Here is a 20,665-nt window from a genome sequence, read left to right on the forward strand (position 1 = left end):
TCAGCATCCCTCCAGTTACAGCCCCGCCCCCTCCTCCCATTGGTCATACATTTTCCTCAGCATCCCTCCGGATACAGCCCCGCCCCCTCCTCTCATTGGTCATACATTCTCTTCAGCATCCCTCCAGATACAGCCCCGCCCCCTCCTCTCATTGGTCATATTCTCCTCAGCATTCCTCCAGATACAGCCCCGCCCCCTCCTCTCATTGGTCATATTCTCCTCAGCATCCCTCCGGTTACAGCCACGCCCCCTCCTCCCATTGGTCATACATTCTCCTCAGCATTCCTCCGGATACAGCTCCGCCCCCTCCTCTCATTGGTCATACATTCTCCTCAGCATCCCTCTGGATACAGCCCCGCCCCCTCCTCCCATTGGTCATACATTCTCCTCAGCATCCCTCCGGATACAGCCCCGCCCCCTCCTCCCATTGATCATACATTCTACTCAGCATCCCTCCTCCCCCCTCCTCCCATTGGTCATACATTCTCCTCAGCATCCCTCCTCCCCCCTCCTCCCATTGGTCATACATTCTCCTCGGCATCCCTCCGGTTACAGCTCCGCCCCCCTCCTCCCATTGGTCATACATTCTCCTCAGCATCCCTCCGGTTACAGCTCCGCCCCCCTCCTCTCATTGGTCACACATGCTCCTCAGCATCCCTTCTCCGGTAGCTCCACCCCCCTCCTCTCATTGGTCATACATCCTCCTCAGCATCCCTTCTCCGGTAGTTCCACCCCCCTCCTCTCATTGGTCATACATTCTCCTCAGCATCCCACCGGTTACAGCTCCACCCGCTCCTCTCATTGGTCACACATTCTCCTCAGCATCCCTCCAGAAACAGCCCCGCCCCCTCCTCTCATTGGTCATACATTCTCCTCAGCATCCCTCCGGATACAGCCCCGCCCCCTCCTCCCATTGGTCATTCATTCTCCTCAGCATCCCTCCGGATACAGCCCCGCCCCCTCCTCCTATTGGTCATACATTCTCCTCAGCATCCCTCCAGTTACAGCCCCGCCCCCTCCTCCCATTGGTCATACATTCTCCTCAGCATCCCTCCGGATACAGCCCCGCCCCCTCCTCTCATTGGTCATACATTCTCCTCAGCATCCCTCCAGATACAGCCCCGCCCCCTCCTCTCATTGGTCATATTCTCCTCAGCATTCCTCCAGATACAGCCCCGCCCCCTCCTCTCATTGGTCATATTCTCCTCAGCATCCCTCCGGTTACAGCCCCGCCCCCTCCTCTCATTGGTCATACATTCTCCTCAGCATCCCTCCGGATACAGCCCCGCCCCCCTCCTCTCATTGGTCATACATTCTCCTCAGCATCCCTCCGGATACAGCCCCACCCCCTCCTCTCATTGGTCATACGTTCTCCTCAGCATCCCTCCAGATACAGCCCCGCCCCCTCCTCTCATTGGTCATATTCTCCTCAGCATTCCTCCAGATACAGCCCCGCCCCCTCCTCTCATTGGTCATATTCTCCTCAGCATCCCTCCGGTTACAGCCCCGCCCCCTCCTCTCATTGGTTATACATTCTCCTCAGCATTCCTCCGGATACAGCTCCGCCCCCCCTCCTCTCATTGGTCATACATTCTCCTCAGTATTCCTCTAAATACAGCCCCGCCCCCCTCCTCTCATTGGTCATACATTCTCCTCAGCATCCCTCCGGTTACAGCCCCGCCCCCCTCCTCCCATTGGTCATACATTCTCCTCAGCATCCCTCCAGTTACAGCCCCGCCCCCTCCTCCCATTGGTCATACATTCTCCTCAGCATCCCTCCGGATACAGCCCCGCCCCCTCCTCTCATTGGTCATACATTCTCTTCAGCATCCCTCCAGATACAGCCCCGCCCCCTCCTCTCATTGGTCATATTCTCCTCAGCATTCCTCCAGATACAGCCCCGCCCCCTCCTCTCATTGGTCATATTCTCCTCAGCATCCCTCCGGTTACAGCCACGCCCCCTCCTCCCATTGGTCATACATTCTCCTCAGCATTCCTCCGGATACAGCTCCGCCCCCTCCTCTCATTGGTCATACATTCTCCTCAGCATCCCTCTGGATACAGCCCCGCCCCCTCCTCCCATTGGTCATACATTCTCCTCAGCATCCCTCCGGATACAGCCCCGCCCCCTCCTCCCATTGGTCATACATTCTACTCAGCATCCCTCCAGTTACAGCCCCGCCCCCTCCTCCCATTGGTCATACATTCTCCTCAGCATCCCTCCTCCCCCCTCCTCCCATTGGTCATACATTCTCCTCGGCATCCCTCCGGTTACAGCTCCGCCCCCCTCCTCCCATTGGTCATACATTCTCCTCAGCATCCCTCCGGTTACAGCTCCGCCCCCCTCCTCTCATTGGTCACACATGCTCCTCAGCATCCCTTCTCCGGTAGCTCCACCCCCCTCCTCTCATTGGTCACACATGCTCCTCAGCATCCCTTCTCCGGTAGTTCCACCCCCCTCCTCTCATTGGTCATACATTCTCCTCAGCATCCCACCGGTTACAGCTCCACCCGCTCCTCTCATTGGTCACACATTCTCCTCAGCATCCCTCCAGAAACAGCCCCGCCCCCTCCTCTCATTGGTCATACATTCTCCTCAGCATCCCTCCGGATACAGCCCCGCCCCCTCCTCCCATTGGTCATTCATTCTCCTCAGCATCCCTCCGGATACAGCCCCGCCCCCTCCTCCTATTGGTCATACATTCTCCTCAGCATCCCTCCTCCCCCCTCCTCCCATTGGTCATACATTCTCCTCGGCATCCCTCCGGTTACAGCTCCGCCCCCCTCCTCCCATTGGTCATACATTCTCCTCAGCATCCCTCCGGTTACAGCTCCGCCCCCCTCCTCTCATTGGTCATACATTCTCCTCAGCATCCCTCTGGTTACAGCTCCGCCACCCTCCTCCCATTGGTCATACATTCTCCTCAGCATCCCTCCGGTTACAGCTCCTCCCCCCTCCTTCCATTGGTCATACATTCTCCTCAGCATCCCTCCGGTTACAGCCCCGCCCCCCTTCTCCCATTGGTCATACATTCACCTCAGCATCCCTCTGGTTACAGCTCCGCCCCCCTCCTTTCATTGGTCATATATTCTCCTCAGCATCCCTCCGGTTACAGCTCCGCCCCCTCCTCTCATTGGTCATATATTCTCCTCAGCATCCCTCCGGTTACAGCTCCGCCCCCCTCCTCTCATTGGTCACACATGCTCCTCAGCATCCCTTCTCCGGTAGTTCCACCCCCCTCCTCTCATTGGTCATACATTCTCCTCAGCATCCCACCGAATACAGCTCCACCCCCTCCTCTCATTGGTCACACATTCTCCTCAGCATCCCTTCTCCGGTAGCTCCACCCCCCTCCTCTCATTGGTCATACATTCTCCTCAGCATTCCTCCGGTTACAGCTCCACCCCCCTCCCCTCATTGGTCATACATTCTCCTCAGCATCCCTCCGGTTACAGCTCCACCCCCCTCCTCTCATTGGTCGCACATCCTCCTCAGCATCTCTTCTCCGGTAGCTCCACCCCCCTCCTCTCATTGGTCATACATCCTCCTCAGCATCCCTTCTCCGGTAGTTCCACCCCCCTCCTCTCATTGGTCATACATTCTCCTCAGCATCCCACCGGTTACAGCTCCACCTCATCCTCTCATTGGTCATACATTCTCCTCAGCATCCCTTCTCCGGTAGCTCCACCCCCCTCCTCTCATTGGTCATACATTCTCCTCAGCATTCCTCCGGTTACAGCTCCACCCCCCTCCTCTCATTGGTCATACATTCTCCTCAGCATCCCTCCGGTTACAGCTCCACCCCCCTCTTCTCATTGGTCGACACATGCTCCTCAGCATCCCTTCTCCGGTAGCTCCACCCCCCTCCTCTCATTGGTCATACATCCTCCTCAGCATCCCTTCTCCGGTAGTTCCACCCCCCTCCTCTCATTGGTCATACATTCTCCTCAGCATCCCACCGGTTACAGCTCCACCCCCTCCTCTCATTGGTCATACATTCTCCTCAGCATCCCACCGGTTACAGCTCCACCCCCCTCCTCTTATTGGTCATACATTCTCCTCAGCATCCCTTCTCCGGTAGCCCTGCCCCCTCCTCCCATTGGTCATACATTCGCCTCAGCATCCCTCCGGTTACAGCTCCGCCCCCTCCTCCCATTGGTCATACATCCTCCTCAGCATCCCTCCGGTTACAGCTTCGCCCCCTCCTCCCATTGGTCATACATTCTCCTCAGCATCCCTTCTCTGGTTACAGCTCCACCCCCCCTCCTCCCATTGGTCATACATTCTCCTCAGCATCCCTTCTCTGGTTACAGCTCCACCTCCCTCCTCTCATTGGTCGCACATTCTCCTCAGCATCCCTTCTCCGGTAGCCCTGCCCCCTCCTCCCATTGGTCATACATTCTCCTCAGCATCCCTCCGGTTACAGCTCCGCCCCCTCCTCCCATTGGTCATACATTCTCCTCAGCATCCCTCCGGTTACAGCTCCACCCCCTCCTCTCATTGGTCATACATTCTCCTCAGCATCCCTCCGGATACAGCTCCACCCCCCTCTTCTCATTGGTCGCACATCCTCCTCAGCATCTCTTCTCCGGTAGCTCCACCCCCCTCCTCTCATTGGTCATACATTCTCCTCAGCATCCCTCAGGTTACAGCTCCACCCCCCTCCTCTCATTGGTCGCACATCCTCCTCAGCATCTCTTCTCCGGTAGTTCCACCCCCCTCCTCTCATTGGTCATACATTCTCCTCAGCATCCCTACTCTGGTTACAGCTCCACCCCCCTCCTCCCATTGGTCATACATTCTCCTCAGCATCCCTCCGGTTACAGCTCCACCCCCCTCCTCTCATTGGTCGCACATCCTCCTCAGCATCTCTTCTCCGGTAGTTCCACCCCCCTCCTCTCATTGGTCATACATTCTCCTCAGCATCCCTTCTCTGGTTACAGCTCCACCCCCCTCCTCTCATTGGTCATACATTCTCCTCAGCATCCCTCAGGTTACAGCTCCACCCCCCTCCTCTCATTGGTCATACATCCTCCTCAGCATCCCTTCTCTGGTGACAGCTCCACCCCCCTCCTCTCATTGGTCATACATCCTCCTCAGCATCCCTTCTCTGGTTACAGCTCCACCCCCCTCCTCCCATTGGTTATACATTCTCCTCAGCATCCCTCCGGATACAGCTCCACCCCCCTCCTCTCATTGGTCGCACATCCTCCTCAGCATCTCTTCTCCGGTAGCTCCACCCCCCTCCTCTCATTGGTCATACATTCTCCTCAGCATCCCTCAGGTTACAGCTCCACCCCCCTCCTCCCATTGGTCATACATTCTCCTCAGCATCCCTCAGGTTACAGCTCCACCCCCCTCCTCTCATTGGTCATACATTCTCCTCAGCATCCCTCAGGTTACAGCTCCGCCCCCTCCTCCCATTGGTCATACATTCTCCTCAGCATCCCTCCGGTTACAGCTCCACCCCCCTCCTCTCATTGGTCGCACATCCTCCTCAGCATCTCTTCTCCGGTAGTTCCACCCCCCTCCTCCCATTGGTCATACATTCTCCTCAGCATCCCTCCGGTTACAGCTCCACCCCCCTCCTCTCATTGGTCGCACATCCTCCTCAGCATCTCTTCTCCGGTAGTTCCACCCCCCTCCTCTCATTGGTCATACATTCTCCTCAGCATCCCTTCTCTGGTTACAGCTCCACCCCCCTCCTCCCATTGGTCATACATTCTCCTCAGCATCCCTCCGGTTACAGCTCCACCCCCCTCCTCCCATTGGTCATACATTCTCCTCAGCATCCCTCCGGTTACAGCTCCACCCCCCTCGTCTCATTGGTCGCACATCCTCCTCAGCATCTCTTCTCCGGTAGCCCCGCCCCTCTCCTCCCATTGGCTGAGGCGGGGTGACAGTGGCGCTGGCTGTTACTAGGGCATCATCTCTTCCCCCCGCTGTACTATGATCCGCCGCCGCCGCCGTGTGATGTGACGGAGCTGGATGCTCGGTGCGCCCCTCCCCGCTATTGTCCCGGGGATGGGCGCCTCACCTGCCCGCGGGGCTCGGCCTACCAAATAACGGCGGCTCCCGGCCTCCTCCTCCCGTGTCCCCGGTGCTCCCCATGTAGCTGCCGCAGATCCTCCACCCACAGCCAGCGTGATGGCCGAGCCTGGGATCCGGAGACGGAGACTAAAGCTGCTGGGATTGTGCATCCGAACCTGGGTCCTAGCGCTGCAGTGTGCGATGGTGTCCGTGCTCGGGGAGGAGAAGACCTTCATGGTGGAGGTAGGTCACCACAGCCATATACCCCTATATACACTGTATACATCTATATATCTTCATGGTGGAGGTAGGTCACCACAGCTATATACCCTGTATACATCTATATACCCCTATATACTCTGTATACATCTATATACCCCTATATACACTGTATACATCTATATACCCCTATATACTCTGTATACATCTATATACCCCTATATACCCTGTATACATCTATATACCCCTATATACTCTGTATACATCTATATACCCCTATATACACTGTATACATCTATATACCCCTATATACACTGTATACATCTATATACCCCTATATACACTGTATACATCTATATACCTTCATGGTGGAGGTAGGTCACCACAGCTATATACCCCTATATACACTGTATACATCTATATACCTTCATGGTGGAGGTAGGTCACCACAGCTATATACCCCTATATACACTGTATACATCTATATACCCCTATATACACTGTATGCATCTATATACCCCTATATACACCGTATACATCTATATACCTTCATGGTGGAGGTAGGTCACCACAGCTATATACCCTGTATACATCTATATACCCCTATATACACTGTATACATCTATATATCCCTATATACACTGTATACATCTATATACCCCTATATACACTGTATACATCTATATACCTTCATGGTGGAGGTAGGTCACCACAGCTATATACCCCTATATACTCTGTATACATCTATATACCCCTATATACATCTATATACCCCTATATACACTGTATACATCTATATACCTCTATATACACTGTATACATCTATATACCCCTATATACACTGTATACATCTATATACCTTCATGGTGGAGGTAGGTCACCACAGCTATATACCCCTATATACTCTGTATACATCTATATACATCTATATGCACTGTATACATCTATATACCCCTATATACTCTGTATACATCTATATACCCCTATATACACTGTATACATCTATATAAATCTATATGCACTGTATACATCTATATACCCCTATATACTCTGTATACATCTATATACCCCTATATACACTGTATACATCTATATACCCCTATATACACTGTATACATCTATATACCCCTATATACACTGTATACATCTATATACCCCTATATACACTGTATACATCTATATACCTTCATGGTGGAGGTAGGTCACCACAGCTATATACCCCTATATACACTGTATACATCTATATACCTTCATGGTGGAGGTAGGTCACCACAGCTATATACCCCTATATACACTGTATACATCTATATACCCCTATATACACTGTATGCATCTATATACCCCTATATACACCGTATACATCTATATACCTTCATGGTGGAGGTAGGTCACCACAGCTATATACCCCTATATACTCTGTATACATCTATATACATCTATATGCACTGTATACATCTATATACCCCTATATACTCTGTATACATCTATATACCCCTATATACACTGTATACATCTATATAAATCTATATGCACTGTATACATCTATATACCCCTATATACTCTGTATACATCTATATACCCCTATATACACTGTATACATCTATATACCCCTATATACACTGTATACATCTATATACCCCTATATACACTGTATACATCTATATACCCCTATATACACTGTATACATCTATATACCTTCATGGTGGAGGTAGGTCACCACAGCTATATACCCCTATATACACTGTATACATCTATATACCTTCATGGTGGAGGTAGGTCACCACAGCTATATACCCCTATATACACTGTATACATCTATATACCCCTATATACACTGTATGCATCTATATACCCCTATATACACTGTATACATCTATATACCTTCATGGTGGAGGTAGGTCACCACAGCTATATACCCCTATATACACTGTATACATCTATATACCCCTATATACACTGTATGCATCTATATACCCCTATATACACCGTATACATCTATATACCTTCATGGTGGAGGTAGGTCACCACAGCTATATACCCTGTATACATCTATATACCCCTATATACACTGTATACAGCTATATACCCCTATATACACCGTATACATCTATATACCTTCATGGTGGAGGTAGGTCACCACAGCTATATACCCTGTATACATCTATATACCCCTATATACTCTGTATACATCTATATACCTTCATGGTGGAGGTAGGTCACCACAGCTATATACCCCTATATACTCTGTATACATCTATATACCCCTATATACCCTGTATACATCTATATACCCCTATATACACTGTATACATCTATATACCCCTATATACTCTGTATACATCTATATACACCTATATACACTGTATACATCTATATGCCCCTATATACACTGTATACATATATATACCTCTATATACACTGTATACATCTATATACCCCTATATACACTGTATACATCTATATACCTTCATGGTGGAGGTAGGTCACCACAGCTATATACCCCTATATACATCTATATACCCCTATATACTCTGTATACATCTATATACCTTCATGGTGGAGGTAGGTCACCACAGCTATATACCCTGTATACATCTATATACCCCTATATACTCTGTATACATCTATATACCTTCATGGTGGAGGTAGGTCACCACAGCTATATACCCTGTATACATCTATATACCCCTATATACATCTATATACCCCTATATAAACTGTATACATCTATATACCCCTATATACTCTGTATGCATCTATATACCCCTTTATACTCTGTATACATCTATATACCCCTATATACCCTGTATACATCTATATACCTTCATGGTGGAGGTAGGTCACCACATCTGTACCTACCTACCTATATTCCCTGTATACATCTATATACCCCTATATACTCTGTATGCATCTATATACCCCTATATACACTGTATACATCTATATACCCCTATATACACTGTATACATCTATATACCCCTATATACTCTGTATGCATCTATATACCCCTATATACACTGTATACATCTATATACCCCTATATACACTGTATACATCAATATACCTCTATATACACTGTATACATCTATATACCCCTATATACTCTGTATACATCTATATACCCCTATATACTCTGTATACATCTATATACCCCTATATACTCTGTATACATCTATATATCCCTATATACACTGTATACATCTATATACCCCTATATACACTGTATACATCTATATACCCCTATATACACTGTATACATCAATATACCTCTATATACACTGTATACATCTATATACCCCTATATACACTGTATACATCTATATACCCCTATATACACTGTATACATCTATATACCCCTATATACTCTGTATACATCTATATACCCCTATATACTCTGTATACATCTATATACCCCTATATACTCTGTATACATCTATATATCCCTATATACACTGTATACATCTATATACCCCTATATACACTGTATACATCTATATATCCCTATATACACTGTATGCATCTATATACCCCTATATACACTGTATACATCTATATACCCCTATATACACTGTATACATCTATATACCCCTATATACACTGTATACATCTATATACCCCTATAAACACTGTATACATCTATATACCTTCATGGTGGAGATAGGTCACCACAGCTATATACCCCTATATACTCTGTATACATCTATATACCCCTATATACTTTGTATACATCTATATACCCCTATATACACTGTATACATCTATATACCCCTATATACTTTGTATACATCTATATACCCCTATATACTCTGTATACATCTATATACCACTATATACACTGTATACATCTATATACCCCTATATACACTGTATACATCTATATACCCCTATATACACTGTATACATCTATATACCCCTATATACTCTGTATACATCTATATACCACTATATACACTTTATACATCTATATACCCCTATATACACTGTTATCATCTATATACCACTATATACACTGTATACATCTATATACCCCTATATACACTGTATACATCTATATACCTTCATGGTGGAGGTAGGTCACCACAGCTATATACCCCTATATACACTGTATACATCTATATACCCCTATATACACTGTATGCATCTCTATACCCCTATATACACTGTATACATCTATATACCCCTATATACACTGTATACATCTATATACTCTGTATGCATCTATATACCCCTATATACACTGTATACATCTATATACCCCTATATACACTGTATACATCTATATACCCCTATATACACTGTATACATCTATATACCCCTATATACACTGTATACATCTATATACCCCTATATACACTGTATACATCTATATACCCCTATATACACTGTATACATCTATATACCCCTATATACACTGTATACATCTATATATCCCTATATACACTGTATACATCTATATACCCCTATATACTCTGTATGCATCTATATACCCCTATATACTCTGTATGCATCTATATACCCCTATATACACTGTATACATCTATATACCTTCATGGTGGAGGTAGGTCACACCTCATGTATATACAGTCATGGCGGTAAATGTTGTCCCCCCTGAAATGTTTCTATATAATGAAGTATTTCTCACAGGAAAGGATTGCAGTAACACAGGTTTATTCCCTCTGTGTATATATATATATAGATCTCCTCTCCTCTGTATATATATATAGATCTCCTCTCCTCTGTATATATATATAGATCTCCTCTCCTCTGTATATATATATATAGATCTCCTCTCCTCTGTATATATATATATAGATCTCCTCTCCTCTGTATATATATATATAGATCTCCTCTCCTCTGTGTATATATATATACATATATATATATATATATATATATATATATATAGATCTCCTCTCCTCTGTATATATATATATATAGATCTCCTCTCCTCTGTATATATATATATATATATATATATATATATATATATAGATCTCCTCTCCTCTGTATATATATATATATAGATCTCCTCTCCTCTGTATATATATATATATATATATATAGATCTCCTCTCCTCTGTATATATATATATATATATATATATATATCCTCTCCTCTGTATATATATATAGATCTCCTCTCCTCTGTATATATATATATATATAGATCTCCTCTCCTCTGTATATATATATAGATCTCCTCTCCTCTGTATATATATATATATATATATAGATCTCCTCTCCTCTGTATATATATATATATATATAGATCTCCTCTCCTCTGTGTGTATATATATATATATATATAGATCTCCTCTCCTCTGTATATATATATATATATATATAGATCTCCTCTCCTCTGTATATATATATATATATATATATAGATCTCCTCTCCTCTGTATATATATAGATCTCCTCTCCTCTGTATATATATATATATATATATAGATCTCCTCTCCTCTGTATATATATATATATATGGATCTCCTCTCCTCTGTATATATATATATATATAGATCTCCTCTCCTCTGTGTGTATATATATATATATATATAGATCTCCTCTCCTCTGTATATATATATATATATATATATATATAGATCTCCTCTCCTCTGTATATATATATTATATATATATATATATATAGATCTCCTCTCCTCTGTGTGTATATATATAGATCTCCTCTCCTCTGTATATATATATATAGATCTCCTCTCCTCTGTATATATATATATATATATAGATCTCCTCTCCTCTGTATATATATATAGATCTCCTCTCCTCTGTATATATATATATATAGATCTCCTCTCCTCTGTATATATATATATATAGATCTCCTCTCCTCTGTATATATATATATATATATATATATCTCCTCTCCTCTGTATATATATATATATATAGATCTCCTCTCCTCTGTATATATATATATATATATATATATATCTCCTCTCCTCTGTATATATATATATATATAGATCTCCTCTCCTCTGTATATATATATATATATAGATCTCCTCTCCTCTGTATATATATATATATAGATCTCCTCTCCTCTGTATATATATATATATATAGATCTCCTCTCCTCTGTATATATATATATATATAGATCTCCTCTCCTCTGTATATATATATATAGATCTCCTCTCCTCTGTATATATATATATATATATATCTCCTCTCCTCTGTATATATATATATATATATATATAGATCTCCTCTCCTCTGTATATATATATATATATATATATATATATATATATCTCCTCTCCTCTGTATATATATATATAGATCTCCTCTCCTCTGTATATATATATATAGATCTCCTCTCCTCTGTATATATATATATATATAGATCTCCTCTCCTCTGTATGTATATATATATATATATATATATATAGATCTCCTCTCCTCTGTATATATATATATATAGATCTCCTCTCCTCTGTATATATATATATAGATCTCCTCTCCTCTGTATATATATATATATATATAGATCTCCTCTCCTCTGTATATATATATATATAGATCTCCTCTTCTCTGTATATATATATATATATAGATCTCCTCTCCTCTGTATATATATATATATTGCAGTAACACAGGTTTTGCTATACACATGTTTATTCCCTTTGTGTATATATATATAGATCTCCTCTGTATATATATATAGATCTCCTCTCCTCTGTATATATATATATATAGATCTCCTCTGTATATATATATATATAGATCTCCTCTCCTCTGTATATATATATATATATAGATCTCCTCTCCTCTGTATATATATATATAGATCTCCTCTCCTCTGTATATATATATATATATATATATATATATCTCCTCTCCTCTGTATATATATATATATATATATATATATAGATCTCCTCTCCTCTGTATATATATATATATATATATATATATATCTCCTCTCCTCTGTATATATATATATAGATCTCCTCTCCTCTGTATATATATATATAGATCTCCTCTCCTCTGTATATATATATATAGATCTCCTCTCCTCTGTATGTATATATATATATATATAGATCTCCTCTCCTCTGTATATATATATATAGATCTCCTCTCCTCTGTATATATATATATAGATCTCCTCTCCTCTGTATATATATATATATATAGATCTCCTCTCCTCTGTATATATATATATATAGATCTCCTCTTCTCTGTATATATATATATATATAGATCTCCTCTCCTCTGTATATATATATATATTGCAGTAACACAGGTTTTGCTATACACATGTTTATTCCCTTTGTGTATATATATATAGATCTCCTCTGTATATATATATAGATCTCCTCTCCTCTGTATATATATATATAGATCTCCTCTCCTCTGTATATATATATTGCAGTAACACAGGTTTTGCTATACACATGTTTATTCCCTTTGTGTGTATTGGAACTAAACCAAAAAAGGAGGAAAAAAAGCAAATTGGACATAATGTCACCAAACTCCATGAATGGTCTGGACACAATTATTGGCCCCTTAACTGAATATTTGGTTGCACCCCCCCCTGGAAAAAATAAGTTAAATCAGTGTCTGAAATAAGTTTCAATAAGCTTCTTACACCTCTCAGCCGGAATGTTGGACCACTCTTCCTATAAGCATCAATAAGCTTCTTACACCTCTCAGCTGGAATGTTGGACCACTCTTCCTATAAGCATCAATAAGCTTCTTACACCTCTCAGCTGGAATGTTGGACCACTCTTCCTATAAGCATCAATAAGCTTCTTACACCTCTCAGCTGGAATGTTGGACCACTCTTCCTATAAGCATCAATAAGCTTCTTACACCTCTCAGCCGGAATGTTGGCCCACTCTTCCTATAAGCATCAATAAGCTTCTTACACCTCTCAGCTGGAATGTTGGACCACTCTTCCTATAAGCATCAATAAGCTTCTTACACCTCTCAGCCGGAATGTTGGCCCACTCTTCCTATAAGCATCAATAAGCTTCTTACACCTCTCAGACGGAATTTTGGACCACTCTTCCTATAACCATCAATAAGCTTCTTACACCTCTCAGCCGGAATGTTGGACCACTCTTCCTATAACCATCAATAAGCTTCTTACACCTCTCAGCCGGAATGTTGGACCACTCTTCCTATAACCATCAATAAGCTTCTTACACCTCTCAGCCGGAATGTTGGACCACTCTTCCTATAAGCATCAATAAGCTTCTTACACCTCTCAGCCGGAATGTTGGACCACTCTTCCTATAACCATCAATAAGCTTCTTACACCTCTCAGCCGGAATGTTGGACCACTCTTCCTATAACCATCAATAAGCTTCTTACACCTCTCAGCCGGAATGTTGGACCACTCTTCCTATAAGCATCAATAAGCTCCTTACACCTCTCAGCCGGAATGTTGGACCACTCTTCCTATAACCATCAATAAGCTTCTTACACCTCTCAGCCGGAATGTTGGACCACTCTTCCTATAACCATCAATAAGCTTCTTACACCTCTCAGCCGGAATGTTGGACCACTCTTCCTATAACCATCAATAAGCTTCTTACACCTCTCAGCTGGAATGTTGGACCACTCTTCCTATAACCATCAATAAGCTTCTTACACCTCTCAGCCGGAATGTTGGACCACTCTTCCTATAAGCATCAATAAGCTCCTTACACCTCTCAGCCGGAATGTTGGACCACTCTTCCTATAACCATCAATAAGCTTCTTACACCTCTCAGCCGGAATGTTGGACCACTCTTCCTATAACCATCAATAAGCTTCTTACACCTCTCAGCCGGAATGTTGGACCACTCTTCCTATAACCATCAATAAGCTTCTTACACCTCTCAGCTGGAATGTTGGACCACTCTTCCTATAACCATCAATAAGCTTCTTACACCTCTCAGCCGGAATGTTGGAGCACTCTTCCTATAAGCATCAATAATCTTCTTACACCTCTCAGCCGGAATGTTGGACCACTCTTCCTATAAGTATCAATAAGCTTCTTACACCTCTCAGCCGGAATGTTGGACCACTCTTCCTATAACCATTAATAAGCTTCTTACACCTCTCAGCCGGAATGTTGGACCACTCTTCCTATAACCATCAATAAGCTTCTTACACCTCTCAGCCGGAATGTTTGAGCACTCTTCCTATAACCATCAATAAGCTCCATACACCTCTCAGCCGGAATGTTGGACCACTCTTCCTATAACCATCAATAAGCTCCTTACACCTCTCAGCCGGAATGTTGGACCACTCTTCCTATAACCATCAATAAGCTCCTTACACCTCTCAGCCGGAATGTTGGACCACTCTTCCTACAAGCATCAATAAGCTCCTTACACCTCTCAGCCTGGACTCTTCCTTTACAAACTGCTCCCGGTCTCTTATTGGACGGCGCCTTTTCCCAACAGTAATTATAAGATCTCTCCACAGGTGATCAATGGGATTTAGATCTGGACTCATTGCTGACACTTCAGAACTCTCCAGCGCTTTGTTGTCGTCCATTTCTGGGGCTTTGTGACGTATGTTTGGGGTCATTGTCCTGCTGGAAGACCCAAGATCTCGGACACAAACCCAGCTTTCTGACACTGGGCTGTACAGTGCGACCCAAAATCCATTGGTAATCCTGAGATTTCATGATGTCTTGTACACATTCAAGGCCCCCAGTGCCAGAGGCAGCAAAACAACCCAAAACATCACTGACCTCCCCCATATGTCACTGTAGGTACTGGGTTCTTTTCTTTGTAGGCCTCATTCCGTTTTCGGTAAACAGTAGAATGATGGGCTTTACCAAAAAGCTCTATCTTGGTCTCATCTGTCCACAAGACGTTTTCCCAGAAGGATTTTGGTTACTCAAGTTCATTTTGGTAAAATGTAGTCTTGGTTTTTTATGTCTCTGTGTCAGCAGTGGAGTCCTCCTGGGTCTCCTCCATAGTGGGGTCCTCCTGGGTCTCCTCCATAGTGGGGTCCTCCTGGGTCTCCTCCATAGTGGGGTCCTCCTGGGTCTCCTCCATAGTGGGGTCCTCCTGGGTCTCCTCCATAGTGGGGTCCTCCTGGGTCTCCTCCATAGTGGGGTCCTCCCGGGTCTCCTCCATAGTGGGGTCCTCCCGGGTCTCCTCCATAGTGGGGTCCTCCTGGGTCTCCTCCATAGTGGGGTCCTCCGGGGTCTCCTCCATAGTGGGGTCCTCCCGGGTCTCCTCCATAGTGGGGTCCTCCTGGGTCTCCTCCATAGTGGGGTCCTCCTGGGTCTCCTCCATAGTGGGGTCCTCCTGAGTCTCCTCCAAAGTGGGGTCCTCCTGGGTCTCCTCTATAGTGGGGTCCTCCTTGGTCTCCTCCATAGTGGGGTCCTCCTGGGTCTCCTCCATAGTGGGGTCCTCCTGGGTCTCCTCCATAGTGGGGTCCTCCTGAGTCTCCTCCATAGTGGGGTCCTCCCGGGTCTCCTCCATAGTGGGGTCCTCCCGGGTCTCCTCCATAGTGGGGTCCTCCTGGGTCTCCTCCATAGTGGGGTCCTCCTGGGTCTCCTCCATAGTGGGGTCCTCCTGGGTCTCCTCCATAGTGGGGTCCTCCTGGGTCTCCTCCATAGTGGGGTCCTCCTGGGTTTCCTCCAAAGTGGGGTCCTCCTGGGTCTCCTCTATAGTGGGGTCCTCCTTGGTCTCCTCCATAGTGGGGTCCTCCTGGGTCTCCTCCATAGTGGGGTCCTCCTGGGTCTCCTCCATAGTGGGGTCCTCCTGAGTCTCCTCCATAGTGGGGTCCTCCCGGGTCTCCTCCATAGTGGGGTCCTCCCGGGTCTCCTCCATAGTGGGGTCCTCCTGGGTCTCCTCCATAGTGGGGTCCTCCTGGGTCTCCTCCATAGTGGGGTCCTCCTGGGTCTCCTCCATAGTGGGGTCCTCCTGGGTCTCCTCCATAGTGGGGTCCTCCTGGGTCTCCTCTATAGCGTTTCATTTCATATAAATGTGGACGGATAGTTCGCGCTGACACTGATGCGCCCTGAGCCTGCAGGACAGCTTGAATATCTTTGGAACTTGTTTGGGGCTGCTTATCCACCATCCGGACTATCCTTCGGTGACACCTTTCATCAGTTTTTCTCTTCCGTCCATGCCCAGGGAGATTATCTACAGCGCCATGGGGTGTAAACTTCTTGATAATGTTGCACACTGTGGACAAAGACAAATCTAGATCTCTGGAGATGGACGTGTAACCTGGAGATTGTTGATATTTTTCCACAGTTTTGGTTCCCAAGTCCTCAGACAGTTCTCTTCTCCTCTTTCTGTTCTCTCTTCTCCCCTTTCTGTTCTCTTCTCCTCTTTCTGTTCTCTTCTCCTCTTTCTGTTCTCTCCTCCTCTTTCTGTTCTCTTCTCCTCTTTCTGTTCTCTTCTCCTCTTTCTGTTCTCTCCTCCTCTTTCTGTTCTCTTCTCCTCTTTCTGTTCTCTTCTCCTCTTTCTCTTCTCTTCTCCTCTTTCTCTTCTCTTCTCCTCTTTCTGTTCTCTCTTCTCCTCTTTCTGTTCTCTTCTCCCCTTTCTGTTCTCTTCTCCTCTTTCTGTTCTCTCCTCCTCTTTCTGTTCTCTCCTCCTCTTTCTGTTCTCTTCTCCTCTTTCTGTTCTCTTCTCCTCTTTCTGTTCTCTTCTCCTCTTTCTGTTCTCTTCTCCTCTTTCTGTTCTCTTCTCCTCTTTCTGTTCTCTTCTCCTCTTTCTGTTCTCTTCTCCTCTTTCTGTTCTCTTCTCCTCTTTCTGTTCTCTCCTCCTCTTTCTGTTCTCTTCTCCTCTTTCTGTTCTCTTCTCCTCTTTCTGTTCTCTTCTCCTCTTTCTGTTCTCTCCTCCTCTTTCTGTTCTCTTCTCCTCTTTCTGTTCTCTTCTCCTCTTTCTGTTCTCTCCTCCTCTTTCTGTTCTCTTCTCCTCTTTCTGTTCTCTCTTCTCCCCTTTCTGTTCTCTTCTCCTCTTTCTGTTCTCTTCTCTTTCTGTTCTCTCTTCTCCTCTTTCTGTTCTCTTCTCCTCTTTCTGTTCTCTCCTCTTTCTGTTCTCTCCTCCTCTTTCTGTTCTCTTCTCCTCTTTCTGTTCTCTTCTCCTCTTTCTGTTCTCTCCTCCTCTTTCTGTTCTCTTCTCCTCTTTCTGTTCTCTTCTCCTCTTTCTGTTCTCTCCTCCTCTTTCTGTTCTCTCTCCTCCTCTTTCTGTTCTCTTCTCCTCTTTCTGTTCTCTCTTCTCCCCTTTCTGTTCTCTTCTCCTCTTTCTGTTCTCTTCTCCTCTTTCTGTTCTCTTCTCCTCTTTCTGTTCTCTCTTCTCCCCTTTCTGTTCTCTTCTCCTCTTTCTGTTCTCTTCTCCTCTTTCTGTTCTCTCTCCTCCTCTTTCTGTTCTCTCCTCTTTCTGTTCTCTTCTCCTCTTTCTGTTCTCTCCTCCTCTTTCTGTTCTCTTCTCCTCTTTCTGTTCTCTTCTCCTCTTTCTGTTCTCTTCTCCTCTTTCTGTTCTCTTCTCCTCTTTCTGTTCTCTCCTCCTCTTTCTGTTCTCTCTTCTCCTCTTTCTGTTCTCTTCTCCCCTTTCTGTTCTCTTCTCCTCTTTCTGTTCTCTTCTCCTCTTTCTGTTCTCTCTTCTCCCCTTTCTGTTCTCTTCTCCTCTTTCTGTTCTCTTCTCCTCTTTCTGTTCTCTCTTCTCCCCTTTCTGTTCTCTTCTCCTCTTTCTGTTCTCTTCTCCTCTTTCTGTTCTCTTCTCCTCTTTCTGTTCTCTTCTCCTCTTTCTGTTCTCTTCTCCTCTTTCTGTTCTCTCCTCCTCTTTCTGTTCTCTTCTCCTCTTTCTGTTCTCTTCTCCTCTTTCTGTTCTCTTCTCCTCTTTCTGTTCTCTCTTCTCCCCTTTCTGTTCTCTTCTCCTCTTTCTGTTCTCTTCTCCTCTTTCTGTTCTCTCCTCCTCTTTCTGTTCTCTCTCCTCCTCTTTCTGTTCTCTCTTCTCCCCTTTCTGTTCTCTTCTCCTCTTTCTGTTCTCTTCTCCTCTTTCTGTTCTCTCCTCCTCTTTCTGTTCTCTCTTCTCCCCTTTCTGTTCTCTTCTCCTCTTTCTGTTCTCTTCTCCTCTTTCTGTTCTCTTCTCCTCTTTCTGTTCTCTTCTTCTCTTTCTGTTCTCTTCTCCTCTTTCTGTTCTCTCCTCCTCTTTCTGTTCTCTCCTCCTCTTTCTGTTCTCTTCTCCCCTTTCTGTTCTCTCCTCCTCTTTCTGTTCTCTTCTCCTCTTTCTGTTCTCTTCTCCTCTTTCTGTTCTCTTCTCCTCTTTCTGTTCTCTTCTCCTCTTTCTGTTCTCTCCTCCTCTTTCTGTTCTCTTCTCCTCTTTCTGTTCTCTCTTCTCCTCTTTCTGTTCTCTTCTCCTCTTTCTGTTCTCTTCTCCTCTTTCTGTTCTCTCCTCCTCTTTCTGTTCTCTTCTCCTCTTTCTGTTCTCTCTTCTCCCTCTTTCTGTTCTCTTCTCCTCTTTCTCTTCTCTTCTCCTCTTTCTGTTCTCTTCTCCTCTTTCTGTTCTCTGCTCCTCTTTCTGTTCTCTGCTCCTCTTTCTGTTCTCTTCTCCTCTTTCTGTTCTCTTCTCCTCTTTCTGTTCTCTTCTCCTCTTTCTGTTCTCTTCTCCTCTTTCTGTTCTCTTCTCCTCTTTCTGTTCTCTTCTCCTCTTTCTGTTCTCTTCTCCTCTTTCTGTTCTCTGCTCCTCTTTCTGTTCTCTGCTCCTCTTTCTGTTCTCTTCTCCTCTTTCTGTTCTCTTCTCCTCTTTCTGTTCTCTTCTCCTCTTTCTGTTCTCTGCTCCTCTTTCTGTTCTCTGCTCCTCTTTCTGTTCTCTTCTCCTCTTTCTGTTCTCTTCTCCTCTTTCTGTTCTCTCTCTCTTTCTGTTCTCTTCTCCTCTTTCTGTTCTCTTCTCCTCTTTCTGTTCTCTTCTCCTCTTTCTGTTCTCTGCTCCTCTTTCTGTTCTCTTCTCCTCTTTCTGTTCTCTTCTCCTCTTTCTGTTCTCTTCTCCTCTTTCTGTTCTCTTCTCCCTTTCTGTTCTCTTCTCCCCTTTCTGTTCTCTTCTCCTCTTTCTGTTCTCTCTCCTTTCTGTTCTCTCCTCCCCTTTCTGTCTCTTCTCCTCTTTCTGTTCTCTTCTCCTCTTTCTGTTCTCTCTTCTCCTCTTTCTGTTCTCTTCTCCTCTTTCTGTTCTCTTCTCCTCTTTCTGTTCTCTTCTCCTCTTTCTGTTCTCTTCTCCTCTTTCTGTTCTCTCCTCCTCTTTCTGTTCTCTTCTCCTCTTTCTGTTCTCTCTTCTCCTCTTTCTGTTCTCTTCTCCTCTTTCTGTTCTCTCTTCTCCTCTTTCTGTTCTCTTCTCCTCTTCTGTTCTCTTCTCCTCTTTCTGTTCTCTTCTCCTCTTTCTGTTCTCTTCTCTCTTTCTGTTCTCTTCTCTCTTTCTGTTCTCTCCTCCTCTTTCTG

At 44.5% G+C, this 20,665-nt stretch overlaps 1 protein-coding gene across 2 annotated transcripts in view; it reads left to right on the top strand.

The window, feature by feature from the left end:
• The first annotated feature begins 5,887 nt into the window (after positions 1-5,887).
• MMP24 (matrix metallopeptidase 24) overlaps positions 5,888-20,665 on the top strand; it is a 199,881-nt gene continuing 185,103 nt past the window's right edge. The window contains exon 1 of one of the 2 annotated variants that reach the window (XM_056548362.1): positions 5,888-6,274. In XM_056548362.1, coding sequence (XP_056404337.1) covers positions 6,149-6,274 — 126 coding nt within the window. In that variant the 5' untranslated portion in view covers positions 5,888-6,148. Of the gene's footprint in view, positions 6,275-10,799; positions 10,809-20,665 lie in introns of those variants that run through there. The other variant, XM_056548363.1, reaches the window with a different exon arrangement.

The sequence above is a fragment of the Hyla sarda genome, chromosome 12 (genome assembly GCF_029499605.1).
Source record: "Hyla sarda isolate aHylSar1 chromosome 12, aHylSar1.hap1, whole genome shotgun sequence".
In the NCBI taxonomy this organism is placed as follows: Eukaryota; Metazoa; Chordata; class Amphibia; order Anura; family Hylidae; genus Hyla; species Hyla sarda.